Source organism: Bombus pascuorum, chromosome 12, assembly GCF_905332965.1.
Source record: "Bombus pascuorum chromosome 12, iyBomPasc1.1, whole genome shotgun sequence".
NCBI classification, from domain to species: Eukaryota; Metazoa; Arthropoda; class Insecta; order Hymenoptera; family Apidae; genus Bombus; species Bombus pascuorum.
Genome location: NC_083499.1, coordinates 11702688 through 11726268, shown reverse-complemented (window position 1 = coordinate 11726268; position 23581 = coordinate 11702688). Strand labels below are relative to the sequence as shown.

Below are 23581 nucleotides of genomic sequence, written 5' to 3'. Positions count from 1 at the left end.
TAACAGTTATAGAATAGAATAATGTAACTTTGGATGGTCAAGAGTTTTAAATATGTATGTATTGTTACATTATGTATGATGCATAATAAACAGTTAATTCAAATTGATGACTCGTAAATTTCTACTGATAAAAAGAGGTCACAACAACGAGGTTACCAATTTCAATCAATTTATTTTCGGCAAAGATAAATGAGAATAAAAGCATACAGTGGTCGTTACTGAATTTGATTACTTTAAACTTTTAACTTCTTCGATATGGCGCTTCGTAGTAGTGTTACTTGACGACCACAAATGAGAACGACAGCAATTGCGTTGCGTAGCGTATTGTCGACAATAGTCGTCGGTCAGCTTTGAGAATGCACTCGGTGGCTGTTGATTATAATTTACGCTCGTATCAGAGATTAGCTACTTCTTTAAGTAGAGCAAAATGCTTACATATATCTAATAGACATCCAAATAAGTGCCTCCTTCTTTTCGATCATATTTTTCAATAAAAATATTTATAGAAAATGTTGAAACATATTTATGGTATATGTTAATACATGTTATTTCATTGCATTTGCATTAATATAAAAGATTATATTTTGTTTCAATTATATTATAATTTATGATGGCAATAGAATGTGCCAATAAACACTAAATCTAAAATATCACGATGGCAGTGATTATATTCGTCCCATTTTCGATTTTGTTTTATTGAATATTACATATTCCATGGTATTAAACATTACTGTATTTTTGTTAAGCTTTAAAAAATCGCACTACCCTCACTACATACTGTTTACATATTGGACATTCCGACATTTGTTTGCCACAATTCAAACAACAAGCCATATGGCCACATTCCAGAATTATACATTCAACTGGTTCATCCCAACAAATTTTGCACAGATTTTCGTCCAAAATTTCAGCTCCTATTAAGAATAAAGTGTGCAAGTTAAACATTTTTTTATTCTTAAAAAGTCAAATGACCAAATGTTTGATAAAGGAGTTGTATCTTACTTATCCTTGATTGTCTGTATTCTTCCCATAATCTGGAAGCTCTATTCAATAATTCGCATCTTTCTACGCAACCTTTATAATCAACTCGATTTGTACTTAGCAAATTTTTTAATTGCTTCACCTTTAAACATTCCAGTTCTGATAATGTATTTATGTCAGATAATTTTACAGGATTCTACATAGAATGAAAAAAAAAGAAGCAGAAGAAATATAATAATACATACACACATTATTATGAGAAAATAATCATAAAACAATACTGCTATAATTATACATATCATAGGTGCTTCTACACATACATCAGAATGTTGAATATTAGAAACTTTTGAAATCTTTTCTTCTACCGAATGTACCGGTTCCGCTCTTCCATTCGAATAAAAGTTAAGTCTAGAAATTGTTTCTGGAATTTCATTGCCATCAACTCTTGGAGCATTGATTTCATGTGTATGATTAAAAACTTGTGTATTATATTCATCATTTGTAGTTGCTGATCGGTTAGGGAGAGAATTATCACTGAAATTAGAGTTGAATAAAGAAATGATTTGTTAAATACTTTTCATTTTTTTGTAATTTCTATACAAATGTATGAATGTTCCCCCCTTTTTTTTGTTAGATATACACGATACTACAGAAATCTATAACTCTCAAACAAGAAATCTACGATATTAATACTTGTAATTAACGTCGATATCGTATGTTTTGAATTTAGAGTCGATGAAATAACTTTGGGATCTTTTTGCTCCATGCAACTTTCAGTTCCACGCAAAATGGAACTTACATGTTTCCTGCATCTTCCGTACTCAAATGAACATTAGTACCATTAGCAAATGTCATTAACAATTTTATCAAGTCTTCCTTTTCTGTAATGAAAATGGGAAGGAGAAACAAGAATATTAACTAAAAGATATTGTCAGCAATTCTAAATGTTAAATATCTTCTGTAACTTAAACTTTTTCTTGCTGCGGTATACACACCGATACATCCTTTAATCGGTATTTTCTTTGCCAACAGATACCGTTGTATATCTTTAGACCGTATTTGTACGATTAGACTTCGTGTTAAAGGTCTTCGTGACAACATGTTACAAGTATTACAACTTAACATCTTGTCCAAACGCTTGATTACACATTCGGAACAAAAATGCCTCAAACAATCCATACATTGTTTCTGAAAATATTTCATAGTAAATAAATAAAGTACTCATTTTTAACATATCTTTAGCAATAACAAGGCATGTACATATATAATACAATGGTTCTTACCTTGCGTGTGAAGAAGCTGAATTTCACGTTACAAGCTTCACAAGCCATACTATCTTATAAGAATAATGTAATAATAAAAATATAATTGAAAATTTAGAGGTTAAGTTTACACAGCCGGACAAAAATAAATATTACGTAAATAAGTAGTAAGGGTAAGTACAACTTAAGTAAATAAGTAGTTTCAATTATAAATGCACTTTCACTATAAATGTTAATAAAAAGGTATATGAAAAAAGAGCAAGATCAAAACACGCTATATTTTTATGATGTACCTCCAGAGTGTTTCAAAACATCACAACTTGATAAGTAGAACCATGACAAATTCATACGAGGTAATAAAATATTGTAAAATACAGCAAAATTTCGCAAGATTTTATTACAGATGGCGATAAATGGAAATGTAATGTAATAAATAATTGGTAAGCAATACCGTGTAAGTATGATTGCTACGTACGTAACTTTTATCACATATTCGATATTGGAAATACAACTTATCTACAATATATGTATTATCAGTACCAGAATTTAGCGAAAACTACACACATGTCGCATAACGTCGAGTATAATTTTGAATAGTTGAGATTCAATGTTTATTTATTTCCAATTTTCTATATTTTTATCTTTTAATAATAATATTCTAATTTTTAATTTTCTTATTATACATTGTTTTAATCTTCTTATCGTTTTACCTATTGCTAGTTGACAGATATTTATACTATGTGAAACAATTTTAGTTTTGCTCGTCGCGCATACTATTAAAACTGTTAATTACTCTTACAAGGTATACATATCTAGCGACAAATATAGTAGTAAGAAGATTTTCATTCACTGCAATATGCTGTTATAGAATTGGCCTAATTGTGTTTTAGATAGATAAATTTGTGTAGTTGATTACACGTTGAAATTTTAATACGCGTACATGTATATACACGTACAAGAAAATTGTATACGGAACATTATACAGAGAAGATGACGAGAAATAAGAGTATATATACACTATACATACATACATACATACGTGTATTCGTTCGAACGCACATCGATACAATAAAAAATGATCGGAATCGCAATTGTTGTGTAATTTTAAACGACTGAAAGGTACTTTTCTACTGTATTTTTATTATGATCTAGGACGATACGAACACCAAATAAATTACTAAATATAATATGGCGATGAAAGATCGTGCACGCGCCATGCACGCATGCGACGTATGCCTCACAATGGGGGGCCGATAAAGCGTAAAATGCAATTACATATTTGATTTTCCATCAAGTCGAGAAAGCGCAGCTTTTTTCAGTTTACGATAGTGGAATTCAAGGAGTAATAAGTGGGTATTGGTCAAAATGGACTTCGATCTGGCTTTAAAGACAAGCCTAGCAAAGAAAAATATTTCGAAGGAAAGGAAAGATGCGCGTAAGTAAGTTAAGTACATATACATACAGTAGTTGATTCGTGTCATACCTTTTTTCGACTTGGGAATATATATACTATATGCATGTATCTAGACTTAGCTTCGAGTGACTTTATTTACATAAACGGGTGTATCGTACGTTTCAAATTTCGAGAAAACTGACTTTCTCTCTTTGTTGCTCGATCCATTGACTGGATCGAAGGAAAGTATCGATTTTTCTTTTCTATCTCATCCGACTCGACAGTTGCAGCATCTTCGTGGAAGGCATCTTTCCTGGAAAAATATGTAACATAATCAATAATTTATAAAATAAATGTGAATTGCCACACACGCAAAAGCGTAGATGCGTATGCACTTGTACATAGGTATGATATGAAATGGTTATTGAAATTGTATTTGTTTATTTATATATTTACATACGTATATTTATTCTCTGATAAGCGGAATAACGATTTCGGACAATCTTTGAAGTAAGGCCAACACTCTCCATGAAACTTGCCTCTATTTTCAGCTTCAACATATTCTTTTAAAAGATTCGAAAATGGTGATTTGCTAGCACTGTAAATAATACACACATGTATATACGCGTTATGGAACGCGTTAGGAAATTTGAATTTCGTTTTCAAAGATACCATACACATAACCAAACAGGATCATGGAAGAAGAAAATCGGAATAAATAAAATTAAGTACATGGTATGCATGTAGAGAGTGAGGTGAGAAAGATGCTTACGTGAAAAAGAGTTTGAGCATTTCCCCGATTAAGCCGAAATTGCTTAGGGGATGTCCCTGCACTTCACAGATTGCCCTTAATAGACAGGCTTTTCCATTTAAACCGAAATTTGCGAGCATATCCTCAGCGGTGCCATACAAAAGAGCTCTTTCACCTCCGTAAAGCGCATTCTTTGGCAAATCTGCGAGTGCCTCTCTTTTGCTGATTCCACGTTTTACGAATGTCGCGATAAATTCTGCGGCATTCGATCCTTGATCCCTTGCGGTAGTATCAAACGCCGATGGTAAGGCGCCGTAAGGGTTTTCGTTATCGGTTAAACCGAGTTTGTCGAAATCGACTGTAAAAATTATGACAAATAAAAAGTAAGAAGGAAAAGAAAAAAGAGCAGAGAAAAAGGAAGGGAAGATGATAAAAAGCAGTTGGAGCAGGAAAGATCGATAAAGGTCTATACATGAAACAGGGATGCGTATAACGTAATTAAACGACGGAAGATGAAGAAACGAAGATAAGAGATGAAAGGAGCGACGATAGACATATGTACTCACTGGTAAAGGGAAGACTAACAGTCATGTTGCTAAGAAAACCATAGGGAGGGTATCTGACAAAGGGTAACGCCAATGTTGGAGTTATCGTCATAATGGTGCCTGGTGGTAAAGCTATTCGACCATCGTTAGTTATCCAAAGCAGTCTCTTCTGTCGATGGTGGTGAGAAAATAAGTGTCCGTTATAGCTGTTGCCGTTGCCACTGCTGCTACCGCTTTCGGTATTCGAAGACTTGAGAAATAGAATTAGTCCAACCAGTGCCAGTATGCTTCTTTTTCTTTCCATCTCTTCTCTTCTCTTGCGTACTCTTAAAACGGGATGAGATATCGTAGGAGGAAAAAAAAAAAAAAAAGAGAATCAATGAATCCTGAGGCATGCGTTTTCGTATCGGATTTAACATAGAAAGAATCGTGAATTAAAAAGATTCCCGTTATCTGTGTAACATCGTATGAACACATAAACATGCGATATCTTTGTATGCACGGTACGCGTCGAACGGCGATGTAGGGCATCGTATAGCAATAGTCGCAATCACGCAGCAACCGCGAAACGTGTTCAGCGTATGTTAACATTCCCGAAATCGTAATCGTAAGCACAATCGTAACGGTAACGGAGGATCATTGGTATGTTAACTTTTATCGACAGGATATTACGAAAAGATCGACTCCGTTCTTTCACGATATCGCAATTATCTGGCGTTGATAAACCGTACATAGACCGTATATGTGCATAGTGTGAAAACAACAAAGTGTACACGTGTTCGCGTTATCATTTATCTAACAAGGATCTATTTTGACTAGGCGTAAGAAATGTAAACTCCTATTTTAATTAGTCTACTCTGTAAATCATCTTTATCATGACTCTTCGCCGACGCTTAAGCGCGCGCGTATGCATATATATATACACGTATATATATACATATATGTACATAGAGCGCGTTCAGCGTTTCTTATAGCGCGTTTGAAAGTGCTAGCAGAAAATCTAAAGGAAATGAAAAGGTGGGTCAACCAAGCGATATAACAAAGTATATAGGTATGTTATATCGTACGTTCGTATGCACGCACATATATACATGTGTAAATAAAGTTCTGTTGATATTCCTCGATCAACGTTAATACGTGCACCGAAATCAAGATTAAACGAAACTGGCTCGCTCGATGAATCGAATTTTGAGACACCGAATTAAGCAATCACCTCGCATACGTTTTTCGTTTGCACCGTTAAGCCCTGTTGTAAATTTGGGTCGTAAGTAACGAATAATACGGTATGCTTCCTTTCCCTTCCTTCGTGTTTTTCTGTCTTTTGATTTCCTATCGCTATCCATTTTCTAGGCACTTGCTCTCTTTCTTCCTTCGCCTCCTTCGATTCAGTCATAATTTTCCATTCTTCCCATTACTTTCTTCGTTCCTCCCTTAGTACTTCTAAATTATCAGTTACCTTCTAATTTCCTTGCGCACGTATCACGTATTCACGGCATTTAAGTATTTTGCTTAATCGTTCGACTCGATTATTACCTTTAATAAAGAACTGTTGTTTTCAATAATTTCTCATTTACATCACAACGTTTCCTCCGTTTCCCAGTGTATCCTAGTTCTATTCGAATGAGATGGTTATGTTTATTATTAGGGTCGCTTTGTTAAAAATAGAGACACGTTCAAATCGAAGAATAATATAGGTACATCGTATTATTATCGCATGTCTATGTAAAGGTGCTCAAAGTTAGAATCGAATAAAGCTAGGGATTGAAACAATGATGAGACGGAAAAGATAAGGACACGTGACGAACGATAGAGAAGAAACTCTAGGAGGAAAGTTCAGCAGACATATAATTAGAAGAGAATTAAGAATCGATCGTTACACGTCGGTGTAATGTAGTAAATACCTTCAATTTGCAGTAGAGACACGTTGTTTGTTTCATCAAGGTGCGTTAGGCACCTCGGACGGTCGTTGTACTATAACTGGGCTAATTTTGATGGACGCTGATTATCAGGGCTACGACATAATTGCACTTAATACCACAGATTCTTCGCTGCTGATAGAAATCCGATAGGACCAGTTTCTTTATTTCTCTAACAACAAGTCGATGTTTCTTCTTTTTTAAATATCTGCATCTGTCTCTTCCATCAGATTGTAATTGTAACACGTACGGTCACACGTTATCTGTCTACAGTCGACGAATTTTACTATTTTCTTTACATGTCCAAAACGACTGCTATTCGTTCCGTATTTCTAAAGCGAACATGTTACACAGACATATATTTTATTTCTAAATATACAATTGTGTATCGTGTCTACATATATATGGCATATCATGTAGCAATTTATTATGGTAATTTATATTTTAGTGTAGTTTAGCGCGTGTACCGCGTATGCAACAGTTCTCTCATCGAACTGTGTAAAAGTTAATCCGCGTACTGGATATGTATCACGTAATGGTTCGCGTTTGTGTACCGTAGGAAGCTACTGACTCTCGCCTCGGTTTCGAACTGACCGGTAATCCACTCGGCGCTTCTCATTTTACGAGTTCGCGCGTTATCCTCCGTTACATTACTTCCCACTCACGTGTATTCGCGTTCTTTACGTTACTATCGAGTGCTATTGACTTTCATTCCCATCGTTTTATTATGCGATACCATATCTTCTTACTCAAATCTTCTTACTTACTTTCCTTTCCTTTCTTTCTTTCTCTATCCACTCTTCTCATAAAACTATGGTAGATCGTAGCTTGATAAAAGTAATCGAATGACCAAACTCATAATAAAGAAATATGATAAAATTCACAACGTACTTTATTACAAACATTTTAATTGAACAATATATTTAATTGTAAATTGCTCGGAGAACCGACACGGGCAAACGAGCGCAAACGCAGACTTGACTCATTGTCAGATATACATACCTGGCCAAAGTAATAGTAAATAATTGAAACAATTTTATATTATATTTTAATATCAATATTTTCCACTTTTAGCCGAAGTACGCTGCAAAATGTTGCGAACGCAGCTAAGTGGAATCGAATAAAAAAGTTTTCATTGATACACGCGCGTAATTAATAGGTATAAGTATTCTAATTTCTATATACATATATATGGGAAAAGAAAGTAAGAAAGGGAGAAAAACAGAAGGAACGATATACAATGCGTATCACTGCTATAATTTAGTATCAAAACAATAACGTTACCTCGAAATAAAAATGTTTCTTTAACTAGCTGTTGTTCGATTTTAGTTCCGATAAAATCAAAAAGATGCCTTTTAGCTCTTTGTTATTTCTTCAGCCGTTCGATTCAATTTAAAAGTAAATGGATATTTACTATGATAACACTGGATATTTCAAATCTAGAAAAATGCAAGCCCGTTAGTAACTAATAAAAAAAGATTAAATCGTAAAAACTTATATTTATATACAACATATGTAAAAATACGAATCACCGAGACGAGCAAAACTTAATATAACGAAGGTATTCCGAAGGAAACCACGAACCATCATCGCGAAGATTCTTCTGTTTTTAAACTAATAAATCTTCTCATCTACGTATAAAGGACAATCAAAAGTTTTCTTCTCTCGTTCTACTTGTTAAAGAAATTAAAGTAAATATTTTCGATAAAATATTTGAAATTACGTTCAAAAGTAAGAGAGTGACAGGGAGAGAGACGGGGCTGGGAAGAGAGCACTCGAATCATATGTACATACGTTATGAAGGACAGTTGACCAAAACGACAACATTCGAAATCGTACAAGTTTTAAGATGGTACGTCTTATCAAATTTCTAAATAAGTCATTAAAACGTTTTCCTTTCTTTCTTTCTTTCTTCCCTTTTCCCCTAAAAAATGGATTACGTACATACAAAGAAATATACGTAACACTGGGATTCGAGAACCTTTATTATATTATTAATCCTTTCCAATAAAATATTTTTCTTACTCGTTACGCGTTACGAGAAACTAACAACGAATTTGTACACCTGGTCGCGTGTACTTACTAACGTGCATGTGCTTATACGCGTATTATTCGTATTTGTACAGAAATAATGCCAAAAATAAGCATTTATAGATTTAAGAATTGTATATAAGGTAATAACTGAAACAAGCAAGTCTTGTATATAAAAACATGACCTTACGTAATAAACACACAAAAACCATCTTTCATACTATTCTACATTTCTCGAATTTTCCCTTAATTGTCCTGTACATTATACTAATATTATTTTTAATTCGTTTTTATCGAATAATCTTAGTTGATATATAAGAGTATATGAAAATATTTAATTTGACCGAATATGTTTACTCGGAATTCGGTATATCTAATAGAATAATGCGTAGATAAAACAAATACAAACATTCTCTCTTCCTCTCCCCCTTTTTCCAACTCTCCTTCTTTTCCTCGCTCATTCATTATTTAATATTTTTGTTGGCCACAAACAACAAACTGGTAATCTGGAAAAATTCCTTAGTACGTACTTGCTTCGCGTACGAATGCAAGATTTTACATGAAACGAATGCCTTCCTTTCCATCTACCTCTCCTGTAGATGACCATTTTTTCCCAATTCGTACATTTCCAATATTTGATCGAACGTTTCAACTGATGCAACAACTCCTTTTTCCTCTTCTCCTTTTTTTGTCTTCCTTTTTTTTTTCTTTTCTCTTTTTTTTCTTTTTCTTCTTTTTCTTTTTTTTTTTTTTTATTAATGAAAGAGGAGAATTTACCAACATTGAAACGCGAACTCTGTATGCTTTTATTTCATTTACCTTATCTAACGTTTCCAAAATCGTAAATACATTAGAAATAAATTCGACGAATTCGGCGAACGTTTCGACACTACCTTCCGTTAGATATCATTATCAGTATGCATTTAGAACATTCGAACAAGGCACGCTTATTGCTTTTATAATTATGCGACTTAGTACGAACCAACGACTGGTGCTTCTCATACGATCATTTACCATTTATCGTTTCTTCCGTACCCCTTGCCTCTCAGATAGAGCGAACTTTGAATGAATTAGGAACTATAAAGATACATGTCGTTATGAGAATAATTTTGGCTTGCACGCGTTATTTCAACTCTGCTTTTGCTTTTACTATCAGGCAAGGGAGTACGCGAAACAGAGGTAAACTGTAATGCTAACATACACCACTCGTAAATCAGACGATTTGGGTATATTAGAAACAATGGGAACGGGTAACAGCAACAATTAGATCGGAATCGGAACGGTATTTCCGAACGGTATGTCTTCCGATATTTATATTTGTCGTTTTCGCCGTTTTCGTCTTCGTCATCATCCTCGTCGTTGTAATTCACGTTATTTAGTGTATGATCGAAAAATGTCTTATCGATCGAAGACTATCATATTTGCAAGCCTATCTTTTGTCGGAGAAAGATCTACTCTTAAACTATCGTAAAGTATTTTCTTAACAGTTTTTAACGTAACGGTCTCGCAACCGCTGTTTATCGCAATTTAAAAATAAATTTGAATCATATTTTGTACATTAAAGAAGTTCGTTTTGTCTGAACACGATTTGGATATAGCTCACGTATCGATGCATACATACATAGAAACTTATTTTGTAAGTCATACCATTGCATCGATCCACGTTCGCGTCTACATTCACACTTTCACGATATGCGCCACAATTAATGTTGCAGTACACATTTCATAGGCACATTTCCCTAAGAATTCCTTATCCATTTGTTTGTTTCTTTTTCTTATTCATTTTTTCTCTCCTTCCTTCGATCCTCATCATATCCTCCTATCCCTCATCTCTTTTCTTCCTCTCCCCCTTCTCTTATTTCCCCTTTTTTTTCTATCTCTTTAACGAATTATGCCAAACGCTCGAGCACACGATCGACACATTAACTAGCTACGTACCCGGCAAAAAGGATTCTATATGGATTTAATTAAAGTACTTAATTATTGGATATAATATATAACTAACGGTTATATATTATAAGTCTTTGGCGTTTGTACCAATGATTTTCCTATACGTGATTCATATTTCATGACGCTAATTTCCAAATAACGAACGTTTAAAAATTCGTGCTTTTGTATAACGTACGTTGAATCATGTGGCTGTAATATAAATCTATGTATATATACTTATCATCTATAAATCTATTTCTTAATAGGCACATGCGCTTAGTATTCGATATATGCATTTACTGTGATCCGTAAACGCTGTTCACGTATTTCGTGTATCGTTTTTCTTTTATTTAAAAGACATTCCTTCTTATATTTGCAGAAAACGAACGGTTGATAAATATCATTACCTTTACCTAATACCGTTCGATTGTCTTAGGGAGAAAAGGGAGATGCGTTAACTTTATGCAAGCTCGTCACTATGTGTACAAATCTCTTTTCGAGCAGTCTTCTTATCTATCTAACATAAATGCGAATGTAAACGCCATAAAAATCACAATTGCTGTAGGTTACTGCATATTGCTTTAACAATAATAATGAGAGAGAAAGAGAGAGAGAGAGATTACTTAAAAAAAAAAAAAAAAAGAAAAAAGAAAAGAAAGAAGAATATCTACTTGTGCTTACAAAATGATATATGACGAATCTAAGTACTGTATAATAACTTTGAAATATGGACAGGAACTACGCACAACTATTAACGTCATACGATTAATTCGATCAATTAATATCAACAAACAGAGAAAAGAAGTAAAGTGATCAAGATGACAACGAAACATAAGAAAATGTTTCCGATATTCTTTGGCCTGTTTCTGCTATAGTATGTTTGGCAAATTATTATAACGTAAATGTATATAAGAAACGATCTAAAGTACAATAAAAGGCAGAGCTTAAAAGGTTCTTACTTAACCAGTCTATTTCTTTCTTTTATTTGTCAGAGAGAATGGAAACGCGTAAATATTAAAGTTCTTTCAGTATTATATCAGCGACGTACTATCGACTTTTCTTTTTACTTTTCTTCTCTTTCAATTACTTCTCCCTTACTCCCTATGAATTGTAGAAAACAGTCGCGCATCTGTAATAAATTTGCGTGTTATAAAGTTTATACAATTTTTTCTGATGAATTACGATACACGAATAAAAACTTGAACGAGAATGTAAATCGGTATTCGATCTAACTCTTCCCCTTGTACCACAATCTTTTACTTGCAACATAATATTTTGGCACTTGTTTGACCATCAATCTCACGTTTGTTCTGTCAGTAGTGTATTAGAATAGACAGAGACAAACACCGAAACAAAAAGAACGTATCTTTCTTATTCAGTGTCATTTCATCACGCGATACAATATTCGGTATTGATGTTGTGTATATGCGTGATATGTTACTTTTTCAACAAAACGGCAGAACTGCTTTAGTATAATCGGAGCGGTCTTCCCTCGGAAGAACTATTACTGCCTCGAACAATACAACGAATACTAAAAAAACAGTAACAATACCGTTCGCACGTGTACTTTTGTGAGTTTTCGTTGTACATATGTCATTTTAAAACAATGCACCCATAAATCACGTGCCGTAAGTAAGACGACAATCACAATATTCGAAGAACACTATCATATACACAATTGTTTAATGGCTAGTTACTATATACTTCTGGTTGTTCATCAAGTTCAAAAGTCTTTACTATTCTCCTTGCTTTATACATGTACGTACCTGTTTGCACATGTGCGTACATATATGCAAAAAAATTGGCAAAAGAACTAAAATATTAGAAAGGAAAAACATGTAAATCGTCAGATTCTCTTTTATCCGATTCGCGAATTTTGAAACTACGAGAAAATATTTAAAAGTGGAAAAAATATCATAGGTTGAAGTTTAAGATGCAAAAAAAAAAAAGAGGGAAACAAAAGAAAAAAGAACGAAAAATTATCAATATTATTATCACTGATACCAAAGCGAAAAAATTATTTTGTATTCTTCATGGCAAAATCGAGAATCGAAGGTTAAAAAAAAAACATCGATATAAGCTACGAGAAACGCTGCTCTCGTTAAACCGGTACAGCCCTCTCACGTTCTTTTTCCTGTTGTCGCACGGCAACGGCTGCCTCAACCAGTAAGTAAAGACACTTGAACTTGTCTTTATCCTCTTCTGGTGGTGTCGGAGGTGGCGTCTCATCTGTATGAGGACTGTGAGCATTACTTGTACCATATACTTCTGTTTCATGCTGTACATCAGAAGATTGAATAAGATGTTGTCTAGGGGCACTCCAATATGCAGCTTCGTTTCCCATGGAAGATTCGTCATCGTCCCTGAGCAGGATAAAATGGAAAAGAAAAATAAGAATATCGGTCGACTTTTCGTTATTAGCGCGACACGCGTTGTTATAAAGTCGAAATAATGAAAAACCGCGACGGTGTATACCAAATATATACCTACCCTCGTCGCGCTGGGTGGGTAATCGTTTCGTCGTAAGGGCCAAGTTGACTATTTTGTTCAATTTTAGTTTCCGTGTAAGGGTACACTATTACACTCGGCCATTGTGTCGATGGACGTTCCTCTTCGCTGTGAGAGCTGCTCTCATAATCGTTTGGGCTATCCTCTTCGCTTCTGAGAAAGAAAGAAACAATAAGAAGAAAATTATGAAATACGAAACGTTGTCGATGACCAATCATCGCGTATGATAGTATGAAAGGGTAACTTGTATAACCAACCGATACATTAATCCAGAAGGATCCTCGTAATCGTGATCTTTACTACGTTTCGGTGCACTCATGCCTGCTAACGAATCCCAATTTTGATTGGATCTTGAACCAAGACCGGATGATTGTTGGTGACTTCCTGCAGGCATCTTTTTACCGCGGCGAGATATCGTGTACTGTAGAGGATCGTGGCCTTCTCTTCGAATCATTTCTGGTAGAATTCGCCGTCTGGCGTTTATGAACCAATTGCAAACCTACAATGACGAGAATAGACGTCGAAAAGGTCACGAAATGAAAATTAAATAGAGCAGTAGAGTATCGTATCTACCTGAAGTACAGTCAAATTCGCTTCTTTACTCAGCGACGTCTTCTCGTTGTCGCTTGGATATGCGTTGTATCTGTGCTCGTAAAGCCATCGTTTTAAAATTTTCACTGACTGTTTCGGTAGGTTTCCACGACGTTTTCTCACGGAATGGTTACCAGAGTGATGAACTATTTCAGAATGAACTTTAGTGCGTAACGCGTTCGAGTCGTGTTCCGTATCAGAACCACTTTGATCGTCGTCGGTACTACTTGATGAAGGAAAACGTTCTCTCGCTGAAACATAAAACAACAATCATTGAATTAAATTTACACAGTTCTTCGCCATCGCACTCGTCTACATTCTCGCACCTTACAATCATTTTCAAGAAAAGAGAAAAAAATCTCATTGAATCTCAAAACGAACATATTCCTCGTATATCGTTACATTATTTAAAATAGATACGCATAAAACGATCAACAAGATTAAGCTATTCAGATTTTAGAACTAAGAATTTTTAAAACATATACATGAAATCGTCGGACAATAGAAAGTAGATAAGAAATGAACGAGACAAGATGTAGTTTTCTCTCGTTTCACACATTTCGTCTTCCCTTCCGATATTTCCCCTTTTGAATATCTCGATAACGTAAATGCAACTATTTTCTTCGCTTTTATCCTTTTCATATGTACAATAGTAATTTTCTTTTTCGTTTTTTCCTTCTTCCCTCCCCCCACCCCCCGTAAATATATACACCCGGGAACTAAATTTGCGATCCTGGTTAGTTTGCACCGTCGACTAATCTTAGCGTTTGAATTTGTGGTTACGTAAGGTCCAGTAACCCGACAGCACAAAATTAGGATCCAAGCGCCTCGCGGCTAGACGAAAACTATGACGACGTCGAGTGTCACGATGGCGATGGCGATGGCGATGGCGATGGCGATGCCGATGGCGATGGTGATGGCGATGGTGATGCCGATGTCGATAGCGGCGACGATGACGACGACAACATCAACAAAGATGATAAGAATAGCATACAGTAACAGAACTATATCTCAAACATTATCGGTTTGATGGAACAGAGAGCTAACCGAAGGAAAAAGCCACCTAGCGACCTTAGTTTGGTCGGTACACGAAGAGACGTTTCTTCGTCCATCGAGCTAAATATACAACGAGTTGCTAGCGAGTTTACAGATGCATCGTGCGTTCTAGTGGCGCACAACGCTATCTAATAACGTAACCGCATCTCTTTTTCAAACAATCAACTCGATAAATCGATATAATTAGAAGATGTAACGTCTTAAAGTAAATTATGTCATTGTTTTACGAAAAGAAATAAGCTTGCGATTACTCTTACATATTTTCAAAATATATTGGCAAGCAAAATATGTAAAATAGAAAAACGAACTATCGTTAAACCATAATATGTGCTTTCGGAATCGTTAAACTTATAATTTGACCGATGGCAAACATTGGCTGATGTATGGCTATCTATTAATATTATAATTTTATTACACCTGATTTTTTTCAAAATTGCAATTTGTCCTAGAGACATTCGAAAATAATATTATAATATAATTAAATCTACAGAGTTGTTGGAATTTTAAAACACAGACAGACGAGCGACATAATTTAAATTTCAAACGATTTCGTGGTTTAGATGTAATGAAAATATCTTAATCGCGTCTCGATGCTTTTAAATATCGCGAAGCAACTGGAAAATAAATTTAAAAGTATCGTATGGATAACGTAAGAATATTACGAAATTAAGTTTCATAGAATATCTTAATATCTATCTACAAAGTTACATCGTAATACTGACAGTCGGTGACCCGTAACACATTTGGAAGTTTTCCAAAAGATCATCATAGAAGTACGTGATGTTAATAATTAGTGCTTCTGTTGCAGTCAAAAATATTATACACCGTATACAACACAGATTTTTCTCCTGTTCATTTTTTGACTTTACTTTCTCGATGAATTCTCTCTCTCTATTTTGGTTCGACTACTGCGAAATTTTTGAAAAATAAACAAAAAGTTCAAACGCAATCATAGCTACACCATAGGAAAAGTATCGCTTGAATTTTCTTTGCACTCTTTCTTGTCATTAACGTTGAAAATGAATTTAAGACTTACATAAGAATTATTTGACTGTAACCTTCGTGACATAAGCTTACGTATACGATGCCCGGCATATTTTGCATTCAATACACCGATCAAAAGCATTAAAGACGTAAATAAGTTTCACTGATACGTATTCCAACTATCTATATCAACGGATACTGTACTACTTGTAATTTATTACTCCAGATCTTATCCGGTATCGATAACTCCTAGTCAATAAACCACGTACGCAACACGTATTATAGGATTTGAAACTGACAAACAAAACCGTTTCTAACAAAAAATCAGATAATTCCCAAACATTACCGCTCTAAATGGATGTCATACCCAAGATCAACCAACCCATGAACGAATAATTTCAACCTGCGCTTATCAAGCACGATAATTTCCCCAAAATAAACTTGCCAAAAATTAAAATTCCCTTCTTTGACAGCAATTGCTTAACAAATTGTTCACATTTGCTCTTCCACCTCTAATACATGTATACGTACCATCTTCTCGCAAATTAAATAACAAAAAAAAAAAAAAATTGTTCTTCTATCTCTGGATGCGTATAGTAAACGATAACAGCTGATATGAATGAACTTAAATGGTGCCCCATGGAGCTTACATAAATGCTTACAGGGACATCATGTCATGTCATATCAAGCATTTTAGAAAAATTGATTTTGTTAAGTAACTGCATACGTTATTTCGAAGATATTTCGAAATATCCATATCAAATTTTCCTTTACATTCGAGTATATTCCTCAAATATTATTCTTCCGATCGTATTGGACGTTGTACAACGTTTAACTCTTTTGAGGAGACTCGTCCACGGTATTACCTTTTCTTCGTAAAAAAATTCAAAGAATTACGCAAATGTTACGTTTCTAAAGAAATTCGACGAATTCGAATCGATGACTATCGTCGCACTCACCTGTCACACACGTATCCGTACACTGAGTCGAGGGAGAATCATCGTTATGTGGCATAATCGATGATGACACAGGGGACATTGTACGACGACAATCCGTATTCCGTGAATGGCGAGAATTATGTTGTGACGGTTGATCAGTTTGAGAGATAAGTTGATGTTTGTGTCGATGATGATGATGATGATCATGACGATGACAACGATGGTGGTGATGACGATAGTAATGATCATTGCGATAATGACGACGATAACGATGACAACCTTGCTGCTTCTGTGGATGTCGAGGATGTTGATGCTGATCATCGTGACAACATTGATTACAATACTGATGAAGGTATTGTTGTTGTGTACCTGTCATTCTTTTGGTACTCTGTTTCTGTTCCAAGTGCATAGCGGCTGGTGGTAACATGATATTCTTGTAATTATAAGAACTTAAAAAGTTCGGTATACGTTGTAGAAAATATCTCGACGCGATGATAAAACGATGGAGGAAAATTTATCGCGATGTTCCAAATCTTCTTCGATCGTACGTCAAACTTCCTACGATTATGCTTGCACTCTGTATTGACGTTTGAACGATTAACGTACATTTACTTTCATTATTAAATCGTTCCTCGTTTCTTATTCTTTTGCTTTTCGAATCTGACACTTGTTATCAGAATTTATAGAAATAACACAGAACTTTTCCTTCGTTTACAAGATATGTCATGGATAGGACCGGTGATATTATCGATCACCTTAAACACCGTCGTTTCTCCTTTATTGGCCGATACTGTTGTTGCATCGCTGATTCTCGTTTAAAAAATGACATTGATGTCGTATTCAAACGCCTTTCACGTAACACAGCTGTGTCGTCTAGCAAATTCACAAAAGAACTTTGTTTTCTTCGTCATTTTTAGACGTTGCGTGACGCTCTTCACTTTAATTTCCTTCGACCTTAAAAACGAGACGGTTTAGCTTTCTTAAATGTAATACAACTTCCTAGTTGCTATTCCTTTCGTTCGAGTTTGCTTTCGCTTATTCCTTGCGATCAGCAAATATGTTCTTCGTGATAATATATTTAAATGTTAAATTAAATAATAATATATTCTGCCTGAAAAATGTTGGACAGGCGATAACAAAAAATTGGGATTTTCTTGCTTTGAATTGAAAACACTTCACTGTTTACAGCGATGCCGAAGAGCGGCGAAGGAATTGAGAATAAAAATATCTTTTGTATTGTTTGTTTTTAACTGATTATGAAAAGGAAAACCGATCAAACACGAACGGACGACGTCGACAACACGACTGGGCCAACCATATCGGAAACCGGCTTGACAGAGGCGGCTGACAGGAGACAAATCAAACACGAGAATGAGTGCATGTGCGCGCCTAGCAAGGAGAAAGATTTGCGCGCGCGTATCCACTTCCCGCTTCTTGGCCTGTCACTGGTTAGCCATTAGACTCTGTTTGTTTTAGCCCCCTTCCTATTTCCGTCTTTCCCGCCATATAAACTTCATAAGAATCTATAGGAACGGTTGCGTTGCTCGGTGTATTCTCGTAACGATATCATAGCGAGTGCATTATCCCTTCCAAAGCAGGTATAAGAGCTATATTGGCGGGAAGCATACTTCGCTATGTGGTAACACAGTTGTATGACCCTAACACTAACCCTAATCCTAATCCTAAACCTAACCCCAACATATGCCTAATCATAAATCCAACCATAACTTCGTTTTGCCCTTGCTCTTTCAATATTAAAACAAAAGCTAGTAGTTATTTATTATTTGCATTGTAAAGTTAAATTAACGGTAATATTAATTTTCCATTCCGATCGACAACTGTCAATCACAAGTCAAATTAATAATCAACAAAATATACTTGTAATATTTCACATTAACAGCAATTATTGATTTCTTCTTTTTTTTTTTTTTTTACAATACACCCTCCTGAACAGCGTAGATCTTTTTTGACAAATTTCATTTTTCTTACATTAATTACGAATCAATTTATGCATATGTATAATGTAAGTATAGGTAATAGCGTAACCAAATGCATAAACCCATACACACAAAATATAATGAATACATGCACGTGTATTGGAAAAATATAAATGTGCGTATTTATGCGAGTATGTGAATCGGTCTGTGGATCTCGCGGAGTTCGTTCTACGTTACGCGATCGAGTCGGTGTTTCTATAAACCCCGCGTTATTTAAAGGGGACAGCACTGTATATGTAAGAAAAAAGCAGAAGAAAGAAATTAAAGAAAAGAGAAGAAAATTTTACACGTTTACTATACGTTACAAAAATATGTATTATTCGTTTGACGTACTACTAAAAAGGTAGATATGAGAAGAGATAATATGAGATAAGGTTACGAGATAGAGTATAATCTAAGACCAAGAAAAAGCACGAATCATTTGCACGTGCATCTAGTCCAAACGTAAAGTCTGTTATTTCGATACATTTGAAAATAGAAAGTAGAATTTTTCGAAGATTTTAGTGTCCTCCGTTGTTTATACGAAAGTTATATAAAATAAAGAAATTCTATCTCGTGTCTACCGTATATTTCGCGGTATCTTAAAAACAAATAATGTAGAAATTTGCATGAAACAAAAATTACCTTATTTCTCTTTATAGCCTAAGCTAAGTATGTAAAATACACCGTATTTTTAATAATTTAATTATTGTAATTTAATAAAAATACGTGTAAGTAAACGCATCGTATACTTACACGTATTTTTCTAATTTTATTAAAATTCTATCTAAATTTCTTATATTCCCTTCATTTTATACGTCGATAAATGTGTATAAAAGCTCGATTTCGTTTAAATAAAAACTTATCTCTCTCTTTCTCTCTCTCTCCTCTCTAGCCATCTTCGAATTTTGATGTCACTATTTATCTCTGGGTGTCTAGGATAATGTAAAAGCGTATTTTTATCTTATCAATTCAACCCTTACATGACCATTCCAATCGATGATATTTCTAACGCGATAAGTTTATTGTACGCGATGATCATGTCCCTGGCTTTTTCTCTCCATTACTCGATTGGTAAGAAACGTATCCCTCTTCGTCGTTAACATTTTTACTCTAAGATAATTGTTGAATAATATTATGAAAAATTTATATGTGATATTTCTATTTCTTTTTTCTTGCAAACGTGCTTTTCAACGATTTATACATTCGTATACGTGTACTTGCATGAATACATTTTCTCTCTGTCCGAACTAAGTTGCGCAACACTTTGTTTGATCGTAATCGTCACAAAAACTGTTTAGTATCTCGACCCTAATTACTTTGCGAGGCTTTGTTAGTTTTTTTAAATGGTTTAAAGTTGAAACGAATGTTGAATCATGCGTGTAACTATCGAATGAATTTGTACCTCTTATTAGCTATCTACCGCTAACGCCAATCTTTCGAACTGAAGGAAATTGCCTTAAATTAAACTAAAAGAAATCCCTTTATGACGTTTAAGCTCGAAAAAGAAGTAAGAAAAAAAGAAAGTGTTTATTCTAATATTTATGTCATGAGAAAAACAAATATCAAATTTCAAAATAATATAATGAAATTATATGTATTTATATTATACGTATTATATGTAATATTACATTTATTTATTCATGCTTTTTTTAAATCTATGATATTTATATATGCTGGAAGATTAATTCATTATATAATTGGAATTCAAAATTTTCCTTCATATTCTGGTATATTTTATTTATATCCAATGAAAGGATTGTTATTAATATTTTCATCAATAATACTATGTGGATTTCCATTTTTAGTTGGTTTTTATTCTAAAGATTTAATTATTGAATATTATTTTTGAAATAAAATAAGAATTTTTAGAATAATAAATTTAGCAATGGGAACAATTTTTACTATTTCATATTCTTTTCGAATTATAATAACAATATTAAGAGAAAATTTTATAATAAATTTAATTTGTTTAGGTGAAGATTATATTATAATTACTTATATAACAATTATTTTATTAATTATATTATTATTGAAAAAATTAGTTTATAATTTTTTTTATTCATAAAAATATTAGTTTAATTGTTTATAAATATTTTGTTTTTAAAATAATATTAATAGGATTAATATTTACTTTAATTATATATAATTTTAGTTAAAAAAAAATAATTCTATTCATTAAAAGTTTTTTTATAATAGAATTTATGTATAGATTTATTATTAATAATTTAATAATTATATTATATGTAGGTATATCTTATGATAAACTGTCATGTCCAAAACATCGCTTCTCAGGTAAAAAAACGGTCGAATAACAAATTTATTGCTTTCCCTCTAACTCACAATTTGTCAGGAAGAAGAAAAGATGTTTGAGAAAAACAAATTTCAAAGTAAGTGTACTGTAATATGTAGTGTAATATGTAGTGTAATATGTAGATATGTATTGTAAGAGACTGTCAGGTGCAAAACACCATTTTGCAGGTAACAGAACGGTCGAATAATAGAATTACCGGTTTTCTTCTAAATGGCAATTTGTCAGGTAAAGGAAAAAATATTTGGGTAAACCAAATTTCAAAGTAATACAATACAATTATATTATATGTATTACAATATGTAGGTATAACTTATAAGAAAGTGACATGTCCAAAACACCGCTTCTCGGGTAACGGAACGGTCGAATAACAGAATTATTGTTTTCCTTCTAACTCGCAATTTGTCAGGAAAGGAAAAAGATGCTTGAAAGAAAGAAATTTCAAAGTAATATAATACAATTATACTATACGTATTATAACATGTATGTATAATCCTCTAAAAAATTGTTAGGTTTAGAAGACTGCTTTGCAGCTAACAAAACGGTCGAATAACAGAATTATTGCTTTCCTTCTAATTCACAATTTGTCAAGTAAAGGAAAAAATAAAACTTCAATTCGATGTACGGTTGTTACGCCGATCCTTGAACGGATACAAGTATACAACGAACAAGGCTTTCGCAGAGGAGATGTTTCGAGAGCAATACATATATTATATGGCAGAGCTTCGAACCTTCGACACGCAAAGGAACATCGATTCAAGAGGAGAGACGAACATTCTTCATAGGTCAGCGAGCATAGAACGATTTTAGACACGGCCTTTGGGCTGTTCTGTTCGTGCTTTGCGCCGTGGTATGTCTTCTCATTTCGTCCTAATAATCTTTTAATGTTCAAACATCATATTATGTATATTCTATGTTTTTTTCAATATACTCTAAATTAGACACGCGAGAAAAAAATTTGATTTTATGTTCGATTCGTATTTGCATATTGAACATGACTAGATAAGACCTCTAGTTTGACAATAATGCATAATTTTGTAGAAAAGAATCTAACAAAGACATTGCATTCCGATTCAAAATCTATGGATGTTCGACGAAATAACAACGAATTTCCATATATACGTGTCTCCACTTGACTTTATCTACGACCATCGAGATTATTCAAAACGAAGAAATTTTACTTTACAATATCCTATTTCACCAACTATAGCCTCTCTGCTCTCGCAACGTTTGACACGATAACCTCAAACACTGTATATACGTCTGACCCAAAGCACGAAAGTACTAAAAATTACGATACCGATAACAGATAATAAGTTACCGTTGTTATGAATGATTTCCCTGTTAAACCAATTATATTGTATAAAACTGATCCCATTATATGCAAAAACTAAACATAAGCAATAATAATTAACAAACAGTGTGAAAACTTGGAAATTTATCATCATTTGACATAACTACTTCCCTGAAACAGCGATCGAGGAACGCGCATTCTCCTATATTATAAAATAAATAAAGCACTGTTATCTTCGGTCGATGATTTTTGAAAATTTAGAGAAATATACATCATGTTCGAATTTTACGTAACATTCAAATGAGATACAGCGATATTTTGGTAGATCAGTCAACTAATCGGCCGATAAACACGTAAACAGGTATGAAAAAGTCTCGAAAGTCATCGAGAAGAATCAAGACGCAACGATTAGCGCGAATAGCTGCACTACTATCGGTTACATAACAAGGCAAAGATACGATGACACGGAATAACGCTATGGTCAATTTATAAAATACGTTCTGCTTTATTCTCGACGTGTTTCATTCTTTCCCCTACACCCACCTTTCTTGTTCTCTTTACTTTAGCTTTTGCACTTGATCGGTAATTGGAATTAAGAAACATCCGATAAAAGCGTATTATAACATGTAACGTACAATTTGCTATGCACCAAATACAATATGATAATGCGATACAACAAAAAATATCAAGTAATTTGTCATTAGATGTACAACAAGGATTACTATGTCGACCAAGGTCGATACTTGAAAACAACAGAGCCGGTATGTGAAAAAAACTATAACAAATCTCTGTCAGGTTTGTTGTGCGTATGTGTATATGTCTGCTATAAGTATGTACATATATATAATTGCCTGCGTAATAAAATTAATAGAAAAAAACACGGTATAATAATTCTTCCATAAGATTCGGTACTGTTTCTGTTAACCATACTATTACTACTAGTAGTACCATTATTACTATTATTAGACGTGTTACACAATACTCTCGCGTCTTCTTAAACGAGTTTCGCTGGCCAATGACCAAAGCTAGATAACGTCGTGTATCGCGACCCATTTACCGACTTGTTAATCTCGAACTCTAATCCGAACTTGATTTTCTTAAACTTGTATGGCTTA

At 33.9% G+C, this 23581-nt stretch overlaps 4 protein-coding genes and 1 long non-coding RNA gene across 6 annotated transcripts; 2 read left to right on the top strand and 3 right to left on the bottom strand.

Annotated features, from left to right (window-relative positions):
• Positions 1–152: 152 nt before the first annotated feature.
• On the bottom strand, positions 153–2401 carry LOC132913002 (E3 ubiquitin-protein ligase RNF34). The gene is made up of 6 exons (XM_060970885.1): positions 2265–2401; positions 1977–2169; positions 1781–1862; positions 1263–1515; positions 1003–1177; positions 153–914 (listed from the first exon to the last, which is right to left on the bottom strand). Exons 1-6 carry the CDS (start codon positions 2310–2312, stop codon positions 742–744), a joined length of 924 nt encoding a protein of 307 aa, XP_060826868.1. The 5' UTR covers positions 2313–2401; the 3' UTR covers positions 153–741.
• LOC132912986 (uncharacterized) lies at positions 2265–8234 on the bottom strand. 2 transcript variants are annotated; one of them, XR_009659306.1, is made up of 6 exons: positions 6834–8234; positions 4954–5258; positions 4409–4745; positions 4097–4234; positions 3283–3949; positions 2265–2466 (listed from the first exon to the last, which is right to left on the bottom strand). XR_009659306.1 is itself a non-coding variant. In XM_060970863.1 (5 exons), exons 2-5 carry the CDS (start codon positions 5234–5236, stop codon positions 3793–3795), a joined length of 915 nt encoding a protein of 304 aa, XP_060826846.1. In that variant the 5' UTR covers positions 5237–5258; positions 6834–8234; the 3' UTR covers positions 2265–3792. The 2 variants fall into 2 exon arrangements, 1 of the variants encoding a protein (XP_060826846.1); XM_060970863.1 differs by having other exon boundaries at positions 2265–3949.
• Positions 3552–16226, top strand: LOC132913009 (uncharacterized). Its single transcript, XR_009659313.1, has 2 exons — positions 3552–3678; positions 14696–16226. It is a non-coding gene; the product is annotated as an uncharacterized LOC132913009 (long non-coding RNA).
• On the bottom strand, positions 9672–17447 carry LOC132912980 (homeobox protein AKR-like). The gene is made up of 5 exons (XM_060970852.1): positions 17255–17447; positions 13890–14158; positions 13574–13815; positions 13299–13469; positions 9672–13171 (listed from the first exon to the last, which is right to left on the bottom strand). Exons 1-5 carry the CDS (start codon positions 17310–17312, stop codon positions 12910–12912), a joined length of 1002 nt encoding a protein of 333 aa, XP_060826835.1. The 5' UTR covers positions 17313–17447; the 3' UTR covers positions 9672–12909.
• Positions 17448–18130: 683 nt separating this feature from the next.
• Positions 18131–23004, top strand: LOC132912863 (uncharacterized). Its single transcript, XM_060970642.1, has 2 exons — positions 18131–18342; positions 22805–23004. The coding sequence occupies exons 1-2, from the start codon at positions 18142–18144 to the stop codon at positions 22937–22939; spliced, it is 336 nt and encodes a 111-aa protein (XP_060826625.1). The 5' UTR covers positions 18131–18141; the 3' UTR covers positions 22940–23004.
• The last annotated feature ends 577 nt before the right edge of the window (positions 23005–23581 follow it).

Excerpts from the sequence above, each read along its gene's own strand:
- LOC132913002 (XM_060970885.1), bottom strand. The coding sequence starts at position 2,312 with ATGGCTTGTGAAGCTTGTAACGTGAAATTCAGCTTCTTCACACGCAAG. Across the intron at positions 1,863-1,976 it reads ACCGATTAAAGGATGTATCG|AAAAGGAAGACTTGATAAAA; the intron begins GTGTGTATACCG and ends TTTTCATTACAG. Across the intron at positions 1,178-1,262 it reads TGATATGTATAATTATAGCA|AATCCTGTAAAATTATCTGA; the intron begins GTATTGTTTTAT and ends CATTCTATGTAG.
- LOC132912986 (XM_060970863.1), bottom strand. The coding sequence starts at position 5,236 with ATGGAAAGAAAAAGAAGCATACTGGCACTGGTTGGACTAATTCTATTT. Across the intron at positions 4,746-4,953 it reads TGTTAGTCTTCCCTTTACCA|TCGATTTCGACAAACTCGGT; the intron begins GTGAGTACATAT and ends TAATTTTTACAG. Across the intron at positions 4,235-4,408 it reads ATGCTCAAACTCTTTTTCAC|TGCTAGCAAATCACCATTTT; the intron begins GTAAGCATCTTT and ends TATTATTTACAG.
- LOC132912980 (XM_060970852.1), bottom strand. The coding sequence starts at position 17,312 with ATGTTACCACCAGCCGCTATGCACTTGGAACAGAAACAGAGTACCAAA. Across the intron at positions 14,159-17,254 it reads GAGTACCAAAAGAATGACAG|CGAGAGAACGTTTTCCTTCA; the intron begins GTACACAACAAC and ends TTTATGTTTCAG. Across the intron at positions 13,470-13,573 it reads CCTTCTGGATTAATGTATCG|AAGCGAAGAGGATAGCCCAA; the intron begins GTTGGTTATACA and ends TTTCTTTCTCAG.
- LOC132912863 (XM_060970642.1), top strand. The coding sequence starts at position 18,142 with ATGAAAAGGAAAACCGATCAAACACGAACGGACGACGTCGACAACACG. Across the intron at positions 18,343-22,804 it reads GCCTGTCACTGGTTAGCCAT|TCGGCCGATAAACACGTAAA; the intron begins TAGACTCTGTTT and ends TCAGTCAACTAA.